Raw genomic sequence first — 10,873 nt, forward strand, 5'->3', positions numbered from 1 at the left:
GATGGCCAGGAGCAGCCCAGAGGCTGGGCACCCTTTCCTTCTCATCCTATCTCATCCTGTCTGCTGTCCCATCCCATCCCATCCCATTCAGTGTCCTATCCTGTCCTCCAGCCCATTCTCCATCTTCCATCCCTTCCTATTCTGTTGTCACCCGTCCCCTCACATCCTATCTCATGTTCCCCATCTCTTTCCATCTCCTGCCCTCCTTTCCTGTCCCAGCTTCTCTTTAAGGTTTGAGCTAAAAGTCTCGGCTGCTGCATTGCTGGGCATCTGGGCTTTGAGGCAATGCTTGGGAAACCCACATTTGGTCAGCAGTGATTTGTGCCACCGCAGGGCACCTGCTTCAAATAGAAAAGGGGCAGCTGCAGGGGGCTGTGTCTGAACACCCACACAGCCAGCCCGAGTGCTCAGGTTTTTTAAGACTCAAAGGTTCATGGACTCCACAGCAAATGAGCTGCAGGGTAAATGATAGGACCATGATGGTTTTCCTTATGGGGTTCCCAGGTGGGAAAAGTCAAAATCTCAGAGGAACTAACTCCTTTGGCTTCCACTCCTGTGAGAGCTGAAGCAGAGGGGCTGCAAAAGATCTACACCTGTTTGTAAGCTGAATGTTTGAATTGAGAGTCAGCTGGCACCTGGGCTGTGAAGCCTCAGGTGTCTGTGGGAAAGGGAGATGAGCCCTTGTCCTCTCGAGAGCTCTGTGCCCTGCCCACAACCCTTGGGGAATGGCAGGAAGCAGGTAGGAGTAGCAGGGAGTGTAAGGCTATTTACCTGTGGGGGTAAGGATATCTGGGATCAGCTCCCTTGGGACTGTGCAAGACTGGGGGTCTGGGTGGAGAGGAGGGTGCCTAACCTAACCTGGGGATGATGAGGGTTTGGGATCAAGCTGGAGGGTGGCTGGGGCACAGAACATCCTAAATAACCAGAAGTCCAGCCGTGCTGGTGCTGTGCTAGCAGCTCTGGGCCAGGGGCTGCCTTGCATTAGGCTTTTGGTGCCTTGAGCCAGTGTGTGCCCCAACAACAGTGGTTTGGGGTGAGCTCACACACACATTCCCCCATCCCAGCTGCTGGCAGCAGGCCAGGGTGCAGTGCAAGGGATGTGTCCCAAAATAAATGGGTGCAAAATGGGACACCAGAGTGGTGAATTTGGTGGTGTTAATAATGCCCCTGGCCGTGGTGGGAAGAGGACCCCCCTGCAGCCTCCTCCCAGCAATGGGGAACACGTGCTCCTGCTTGCACTTGGAATGGTTTTGCTGCTCCTGTAGCAACCTGGGGTTTCTCCGTTGTGTAAATAGGTTGGGAAATGGAGGAGGGTATGAGTTTAGGGCTATGCAACGTTTAACTAGATGAATTATTTTGCCCCAGACAAATGTTAGCCATGGCTTTATGGCTGAATTCTTGCTTCCTCACTCTGTCACTGCCATTGTCTGGCTTTAAATATATTTTACTGATTACTTCCTCTATTATTTTTTTCCAGGAACCAAACTAAAGTTTACATAACGTATCCCTAGTTATGCAACACCCCATTCAATTTTTATTTGCTGGGAAACAATATGTGTTTATTTTTTATTTCTTTGTCTTTTTCATTGAGGAGAATTTATCCTTTCAATGTGCCATTGGATTAATCTTTCTTTTGCAGTTAAGTGATAGACATCTGCTGGCCCCTTGCTGTGCCCTGGTTCTCCTTTCACACTCTTGCTTGCCAACACCACTGCTAAAGGTAATTTGTCACAGCTGAAGTTAAGAGGTGTGGAGGTACTGACTGCCACGTGCTGAGGTTATTCGTGTTCCTGTCATTTCAGAGGTTGCTAGGTTTGAATCCTGGGGTTTGGTTCTCTCCTGTGATTGATTTGGAGGAGGAACTTTGGAGATTTCTGATAGCTGGTACCTTTCTATGTCTTATTTCTTCTTGGTAGTACAAAGTGTTGAGTTGCTTTTATAAAAACTAGGAAGAAAAACTGGGTTTATTAACTGGTTTGTAAAATGGACTGGGCCAATTCTGAAAGTTTTCAGTGAAAAAAAAACCAGAAATGCAAGTGACCTGGTACTGTCAGAACATGGCCATATGTGAGTCAACATGTTGTTATCTCCCCCACACACTGATTGCTTACAGCTGTTTACTGATTGTTGCCAGAGTGTGCCATGACATTGTTGGCACGTTGTGGTGCTGGGGACAAGGTCCTAGGGAGAGGCTGATGGAGGAGCTGTGGCTTTTTACTTCATGTCTCCAGTTAATGTAGTAATATAACCTAGAAGATAATGAGAAGAGCTCTGCGACAGATGCATATTCATTGAGTCTTGGGCCACAAATTGTTCATGGCAAGGACAGATGTGTCACATCCTCCCTTCTCCAGAACACCTGCACGTGGCAGAGGCAGCAGCAGCCCCTTGGTGGGCTGGACAAGGGCTTTTTAAAAGTAGCTTGACTGCTTGGGAAGCCAAATGTTTTATAAGAACTCTTCTGAGAATAGCAGGGTGCTTCAGTAAATGCTTAAGCAACTGGTGACTTCCAGCTGATGGAGCTGATGATTTTGCTTTAATTTGGGATTCTATCTCCCCAACACGTGGCTATTTGTGATATAATGGATCCCTAGTGGGAGGGAGCCTCACAGCACACATGTGAGTGTGACAGCAGGGGGAAGTGCCAGCGTGGCTCCTTACAGCCAGAAAACAAGAGTCCCTGGGACAGAGTGGCTATTCAGGGGCTTGTGGAAGCCACTGGAGCCATTCTTGGACTTGCCTGCACATGCAAGGAGCAGCTCAGTGCTCTGCTTGACTTCACACCAATACTGACCTCCAAGTCCATGTGCTTACCCACAGAATAACCTCCCCCTGTTCAAAGCAGGCCTTTGCTATTTTCACCAAAACATGAAATAAGATGGCAATTGGGTGTTAACAGGCCTACGGTTTCAGAAGGGCTGCAAAGGGAGTAGTGATGCTCTCCGACAATGAGTTCTCAGAGACCTGAACTATTAAATTGCTTGCTGACCGTTTTTACACCAATCTAGGTCTGAGTGCACTGAACAGCAGCTCATACAGACCTGCAGAGACAGAGGCAGCCAGAGCCAACCTGCATTGACCACCTGGAGTGGTGAACACGCCTTCCTTCTCCAGCCCTGCCACACCACCACCTTGCTTTTCTGTCAGGTAGTCAGAAAATTCCACTTAATTAACCCCATTAGCACCTTCTCCCTCAGAGTAGCAAATGCCAGAAGGGGAATGCTTGCGCACAAAACTACAAAGGAGGAACATCCAGCAGAACCCATTTAAATGCCTGCCTCCCACAACATGGAGGCAAGCTGCTTATACAACGTTTTTAAGGGGCTTAAGTTTTAGTGGGCATGTAGTACTACATGTGCATGTTTTCAAAGGCTTTCAGGGAGATGCCCCACAGAAGCTATTTTCTCTTTTCATAATAAATAAATCCCATGCAGGAAGCACTACAGAAGTTCTTTGGGTATAGTCATTGGACAGGTAGTAGTTCAGCTGAAGGACATTAAGCTGTAGAGCAGTTTTATTCCAGCAAATGCCCTCCCAGCCCCTGACACTTCAGTTCCAGTTATGGATGGGACACAGAGAAGCACACAAACACAACTGGGCATCATGGCTCTAGAAATTTATTTTCAGAGCATAGTGTTTCAGCTACAATTAAAATACTTGAGCAATTAAAAAATGCTACTGACTGGATACTAGAGCTAGACAACACCTAACACTGTTACTCTCATGCACTGACAGATACTAGTTTGCTCATGCCACTGAAGTAGGCTCGTTCTCGTTCACTCATCACTTCAAAATGCAGCGGTCGTCTACAGAAGTTGCATTCGGCTGAGGAGTGTGGTTTCAGCTCCAGACCAACATCATTCCATGTAGCCAGGAGTTTTTCTGTTAAGAAAAGTTTATCAAGATCAAAGCTTAAGACTGGATTGCTTTAGAGAAGCAGAAGTGTCAGCATATTTATTCTCCTAACAAGTGAGCAGGGATAATAGGATTTCACTCTGACACAATCTACCTCTTGAAACAATGGCTGCAACTAAGTCGTAGCTATCCTCCTACCACCTCTCCTGACAGGATCAAGAAGGATCTACCTTCTCTGGACAGATCCATGTTTAAGGTAAGCTAACAGCTCAGCTGAGGACAGCAGAGTTCTTTGGGATCCACATAACATGTGAAGATTGGTTTGGACAATGCATGAGCAGAGCCCTGGCTGGGTGTAGGTCTGCACTGGCCTTGCACCCTCTGTTCCACATCACAGTGCACTGCCCTTCACCTGTCACATTCCAAGCAGGGAAGCGTGCAGGATGTGCTGCAGCAGTGGAAAGACACTGTCCAGCTCATGACATCTAAAACTTAAGTGCTTCCCAGTCTCATCTTCAGTACAAAGACTGCACAGACAGGCAGTATCTTCACTGCACTGATGCAGGGGTCCACTCACCAATAAAATAACTCATCATCTGAGGGGTGTGGTGAGGTGTAGGGGCGATTCGGAGCAGCTCCTCTCCACGGGGAACCGTCGGGTAGTTGATGGCTTGGACATAGATGCTGTGCTGGCTCATCAGCTTGTCACAGATCTCTGTATTCTTAGCAGCATCTGCAACCTGAAGTTCAAAATCTTAAGTTACAAGATCAACCAAAAGATGAGAGTTGGTAAAACTGTCAGCCCAACTTAGCAAGCCATAGGAATCCAATGGGGCTGGTAACATGTATGTCAGAAAGAAAGGTTAAAAGTATGCATTGCAGAGTATTCTGGGCACAAGATCACTGCTGCAGCCTAGGCAGGTAGCTGTTTATACCCCAAATCTTTTTACTAGCTTGTCAGCAGTTTCCTTATTCTCTGTACACTGTTAGACTGTGGGTTTCACACACTTTCTCCCTCTATTTTATATTTACACCCGGCTTCAGCCAGACTCCAGGCACATCGCTGCTGAACAACAGGATGAGTCTGAACTTTGTGAAGGCAGCAACTAATACCTGACGGTGCAATGTGCTCATGGACAGTAAAATGAGCACCACAGCCCTGTGCTAACAGCACCCTAAGTGCTCACCCTTATGGGAATGATGTGGCTGGGGCAGTGCACCACGGGCAGCCCCGCATCCATCAGCATCTGCCTCATGAGCTTGACGTTGCGCTGGTGCTGGCGCCTCAGCAGCTGCCCCTCGGCGCTCTTCAGCGTCCGCACGGACTCCAGGGCCCCCGCCAGCAGCATGGGGGGCAGGGACGTGGTGAAAATGAACCCGGCGGCGTACGAGCGAACCGTGTCAATCAGAGAACTGGTGCTGGAGATGTAGCCTCCCACACAGCCAAATGCTTTGCCTGAAGGAAAAAAAAAAAAAAAAAGAAAAGAAAAAGGTAACTGGGCTGGTTCTTTCCACCTATTGGAAATGCGTGAAGTATTGGGGCTTTTCACTGGGAGGAATGGGTTATTTTGGCTGCACACTTAATGTGGTCATGGCATGTAACAACCCCCCCCCCCCCCCCCTCCCCCCATAATCTTGTATTTACTCAGCACATGGGACAGCTTTGTTTCTAAGCCAATCTTGGTAACATGGATCTAGTTACTGCACAGCAAGCACGGTTTATGCCTCTCTCAAATACTCAAGTTTTGATTTTGGGGAAGACCTTACAAGCCCAATCATCAAGCAGGGACTTCAATAGTGACCCCAAGTGATCAACACTAAGTCTCTCAGCAGATTTAAAATAATCTGTTTCAGAGATGCTAGAAATAGCCCATGCTCCTAAGGAGCACAGAAGGCTGTTAGTGTAATTGTGCAGTTGATACCAGCCCTCCTTTCCAAATGTTCAGAGTGCAGAACATAGCCACAGACAGAACTAGGGTGTCTGGTGAATGCTTCTGCTCCTATTAGGCTGTAACCCAAGACTTTAAGTTCCAAAGGCACGAACTTTCCTAGTCAGTTTTATTTATGTTTTGAAAGCTGTTTAAACAACCTTCCAGTTTGCAGCAGTAAACTTACTCCTGAGCCTGCATTCTACTCAGATAATAGCAGTTGCTTCAGTACTTGCCAAATCTCTTTACATAACTCCCCATCTCAGGTTTCTAGATTAGGAGCACTCCATTTCACATAAAGGAACTAAGTACTACTAAATATAGAGAACTGCTCTACTAGCATTCTCACCTGAATTTCTTCTTGAGTTGTATAACATGCTACTGGAGGACTTTTTGCTAGCTTGCTTAAAGAAAAACCCCAAACAAAGCTACCTTAACTATTTGTAAGGCAGTGTAAGTAGCTTAACAGAAGCTTTTCAAACTGTGGGGCACACTTAAATCCCTTGTGCTTTTTGAAAAATCCTAGGCCCCAGCAGCCCTTAACAAGTTCATTTGACTAGACTGCTTTTGAGCTAACCCATTTAATTTGGCTGCTCAGCAGCTTTGCTGCCTCAGCTCCTGCAGAAGTGCCAGGCTGTGCATACCAAGCGTTCCAGAGATGATGTCCATCTTGTGCATGATCCCATCCCGGTCTCCTATCCCACCTCCTCGGGCTCCATACAGCCCCACAGCATGCACTTCATCCACAAAGGTGATGGCCCCGTGCTCATGGGCCACGTCACACAGCTCTTCCAGAGGACAAACGGCACCTGGGAACCAAAGCAGTGACTGGCAGTTTAGGATTTTCTGCATGACTGGATAAACCCCAGAAGTACCCCATAACAACCCTTATAGCACTGTACACATTGAGACCTAAACCAGATGATTTGAGGACTAACTGCACTAGAAGCAGAGAGGAGGCTTTGATGTTCACTTACCATCCATTGAGTGAACAGTTTCAAATGCAACAATTTTAGGGGTGGATGGATCGGACTTTTTCAATAGCTCTCGAAGATGGTTGACATCATTATGGCGAAATATGTGTTTTGGCACCCTACTGTTACGGATCCCCTGGATCATGGAGGCATGGTTTCCAGAATCAGAGTAGATCTCACAACCTGAGGAAACAGCCCAGTCACATTTTAAGTATAGAAAGCATTAACTGATTCCTAGCATTGCATTATGTATAGGAAGAGTTCGGGAAACAAGGGTAGCTTGTTCTTGAAAGTAATGCTTGCTCTTGATCAGAAGAGCAAGTTACAGATCATGAAGCAAGAATAGTATTTAAGGTTTATTTTAGGCGTTCAAACTAACACAAATGAGAGGTTGAGAAAATAGTTATCTAACTCCCCTAACTTCTGAAGCGAGAGAGAAGTTCACCCCCTCCAGGGGGAGGACAGTGAAGATCCACTGTCTCATTTCCAGGTAGACTTTAAATGCAAGAACAGAAGACTCTGCTTGTCTAATTCCTCCAGCAGTTCCTGGCTCATAGATCTCAATCTCAGTAGGCTGATACTGTGATTTGTGTTGAACATAACTTGAATATTATATTAAAAGTATCTAACCATACTCTGCTGATGGATTAGGATGAATCCTCACTTTGGACAGCTATTTGCAAAACATACTCCCAACAGCTTGGGGCAAGGCTGTGTTTTTGTGGCAACAGAGGGGCAGTTTGACATCTCACCTGGCAGCATTTTAGCTAGAGTGAAGAGAGTGGAGTCATTGGCTACAAAGCAAGATGAGAACAACAGTGCTGCATCTTTTCCATGAAGATCAGCTAGTTCTTTTTCCAAGTCGACATGAAATTTACTTGTTCCTGATATGTTTCTTGTGCCTCCTGCTCCAGCACCATGTTGTTTCAGTGTTTCCCTAAAGAGGGCCCAAGAGAGGCATTAGCATAGAAGAATAAAGGATCGTTGCTGAAAACATTCTAGTACATAATCAGGACTGTTCTAAAAAAGAACAGTCAGCAAAAAGCAGCTGTTGGATCTTTGAGCCACCTGCAGACTCAGGAGTCCAGTGAGGTCAGAAATCAGTGACCAAGTACAGCTGCAATACAATATCCAGTTTATCTGGTAACATCTGGGGGCTTCTAAGGAAGGTCCAAGGAGCACAATCAGTGACCAATGCATACGGTGCAGCCCTGGATCTCAACACTAAGCGACCCACCCCAGCTCAAGAGATGAGTGTAATCTTAACTGCACACCAAGAATCACATCAGAAGCAACTTATGTACCACAGCACAGAAATCGATTCTTCAGAAGCCTTCCCACAAAATACAGCTTGAAAACACCTCTTAAGAACATGGCACTACTCACATAACTGCTCCACAGACACGAGGGTGCCGGCTCATGCCCAGGTAGTCATTGCTGCACCAGACAGACACCTCCTTCTTGGTGATCAGGGAATCAGTGTAGTCGTCTGCCATGGGGAAGATCTGCGCCTTCCGGTTCACGGTCTTGAACACTCGGTAGGTGTGATCCTTCTTCTTCTCATCTATCTTTTTCTCAAAGAACTGATCATACTGGAAGGTGGATACAGCTGAAAGGAGACAGACTTCAGCGCACAGGAAATAATCACAACAGACCAGGCCTGGGGGGGTTTTGCCAGACATTCTTACATTTTGGCAAGTTATCCTGAAGCAGATGAGAGACACTTTCCGGTCTTTGCTTCAGCATAATATCCTTAAACTTCTTGAGCAGGTCACTCTGCTCTTGTCCCTCAGTCTCAATCTTTCTCACTGTGGAAGTAGTTGGTATTTTGGCAAATTCTGTACCTACAGACATTGTAATAAATTCCAGTGAGTTTGTTTGGTTTAAAACAAAGTGAAGTAAGTTGAATTCAGGAGAGCAAACATTTTAAGTTAAACCAACACTTCAATCTTTAGGAAGGACATGCCCAAAACCCCATGTTGATCCTGCTACGATCAACTGTTTTATTTGCTTACAAATTTGCATTGGACAAGACAGAAGGATTAGTCTTGCTAATCAATCACAATACAACAGGCAATTTCCTTACAACATATTTGGTTCATAATGACTCAGAGAACCACACTATACAGCTACAGCATTTATCTGAAAGGACTGGTACACGCCTAACTGAAGGCAGAGTTCTAGTCAGCTGCTTCCTTTTTGTTCTGTTAGCACAGGTTTATTTTTTTAAAAACTATGCCACAGAAGGCAAACAGAAAAGTAAAATAAGCCTCCTGAGACAGGCAGCAGGGCTTTACTGATACTGCTGAAAAGTTCCTTCCTTTGAAGGACAGCCCTTCCGCACTACCACTGCGAGCCAGCCAACACCCTTTAGTTCCATAAACACAAAAAACCCACCCCAAAACCATTTGCCTGCTTTCAAGCTTGGATTTGTGCTGGTACTTGCCTGGTGTCTCGACACTTTTCTCCATCTTTGGGTATAAAACCTTTGTCTAAACCAGCATGCTGGCAAAGCTCTCTTCAGATCCAAGCATCTGCTTGGGTGCAAGTGTAACAGCTTGACTCACACATCTAGAGCCAGCCAGCACATCAAAATACAGCTCACGGTATTCCCACTTCAAGATCACCCAGGGAAACCCTGCACAATGTCACAGGTATGTCATTAACACCTACATTCTCCAGCAGCTTTTCCCTGCAGTCTCCCATAATCCCAGCTGCATCATTTCAGTGGTGCAGGCCCTGAGCATGTCAGGCCTGGCACACTCCAGAGCCAAGTCAGGCACCAGAAGCTCTCAGGAGGAATCACTGCCTCAGTGCACACAGAACATACCTTTCCTGTCCGCCTGCATTTCCTGCACATCCTCCTGCAGTTCCAGGCTGGCTTTGCAGAAAACGTTGCTGTTCTTGTGATTCATCTGAGCTGCCAGGAATGGGCATTTGGTAGCTGTACTCTGGCTAGTGCTGGCAGGTGGGTGGCCAGCAGGAGGCTGGGTTCCATCTGCATGCTGCTGGGCCACCTCTTTGACATTTTTGGCCTCTGAAATGGGGGCAGTGAAGGGAAAACATTTCAGCTTCATCATTTTAATACACTGACTTAAACTCTTCAATCCACTACTTTTGCAATTAATTTAGCAGGATCCATTCAGAACTATTTAACTGAGCAGTCACATTTTAATTATACAAGCACAAAATCTCAGTAACACCCAAGGGACATCTGATTTAAAATGCTAGATCTAGCACTGTACCCTCTGAGGGGTAAAAATATCTCTCTTTCACTCCCAAGGGAATATTTAAGAAAGGACTGGATGTGGCGCTAACTGCCATGGTTTATTTGACATGGTGGCGTTCAGTCATAGGTTGGACTCGACCTCAGAGATCTTTCCTAACCTAACTGTGATCTTGTGATTTTTTTTTTTTTTTTTTCGAGGAGTTCAGAGATTTTTCAGCCATGCAGCTTCCTCTGCTGCAAGCCTCAGCTCCTTCCCCTGAGTGCCTGGGGAACAATTCCCAAGGAATGTTCCCGAGTGGCGTGAAGGGGCCACTGCACCACGAGAAACACCACTCCGAGCTCCAGGATCCCGGATCCCCACCCGGGGCTCGCCGCTGGACGCCCCAACAGGCCGGTCCCTGATTCGTGCCACGGTCACAAATTTCATTACCGCGGACATTTCAAGGATTAAGCAACCCCTGCCTCAGCGCTGCCTATTCCAGAAGTTTCCTCCTGTGACATCCCATGTCTGTGCTATTTTTTTCCCCTTCAGGGGGGCCGCGTGTGACCCTCGGCTCGCTCCCCCGGCCGTACTCACCGCGGCGGCCCGCGGGGGTCTCCTCCTCCGCCTGCTGCCCGCGGGCGGCGGACGTGGCGAGGGCGCGGGCGGCCGCCGGGGCCGCCTCCATCATGCGAGGGCAGTGCTGGGCGTACAGCAGCAGCGACGGCCCGGCCTTCTGCAGGAACGCCTGGGACACACGGGCCAGGAACGGGCAGCGCCGCACCACCGCCTCCATCCTTGCTGCCGGACGGGACACCGGAGGTGACGGCAAAGTGACACCGGCGACGGGGAGGCGACACCGGGATGTGTTCTCGCACTGCCGCCTTTATAGTCCCGGGGGCGCGGC

The 10,873-nt window shown here is 47.5% G+C and overlaps 1 protein-coding gene across 1 annotated transcript; it reads right to left on the minus strand.

The window, feature by feature from the left end:
* Window positions 1-3,601: 3,601 nt before the first annotated feature.
* On the minus strand, window positions 3,602-10,862 carry ALAS1 (5'-aminolevulinate synthase 1). The gene is made up of 10 exons (XM_048315841.1): window positions 10,564-10,862; window positions 9,588-9,794; window positions 8,446-8,601; window positions 8,144-8,366; window positions 7,510-7,694; window positions 6,761-6,940; window positions 6,428-6,592; window positions 5,043-5,311; window positions 4,433-4,595; window positions 3,602-3,882 (listed from the first exon to the last, which is right to left on the minus strand). Exons 1-10 carry the CDS (start codon window positions 10,760-10,762, stop codon window positions 3,722-3,724), a joined length of 1,908 nt encoding a protein of 635 aa, XP_048171798.1. The 5' UTR covers window positions 10,763-10,862; the 3' UTR covers window positions 3,602-3,721.
* Between the last annotated feature and the right edge of the window lie 11 nt (window positions 10,863-10,873).

The sequence above is a fragment of the Corvus hawaiiensis genome, chromosome 11, assembly GCF_020740725.1.
Source record: "Corvus hawaiiensis isolate bCorHaw1 chromosome 11, bCorHaw1.pri.cur, whole genome shotgun sequence".
NCBI classification, from domain to species: Eukaryota; Metazoa; Chordata; class Aves; order Passeriformes; family Corvidae; genus Corvus; species Corvus hawaiiensis.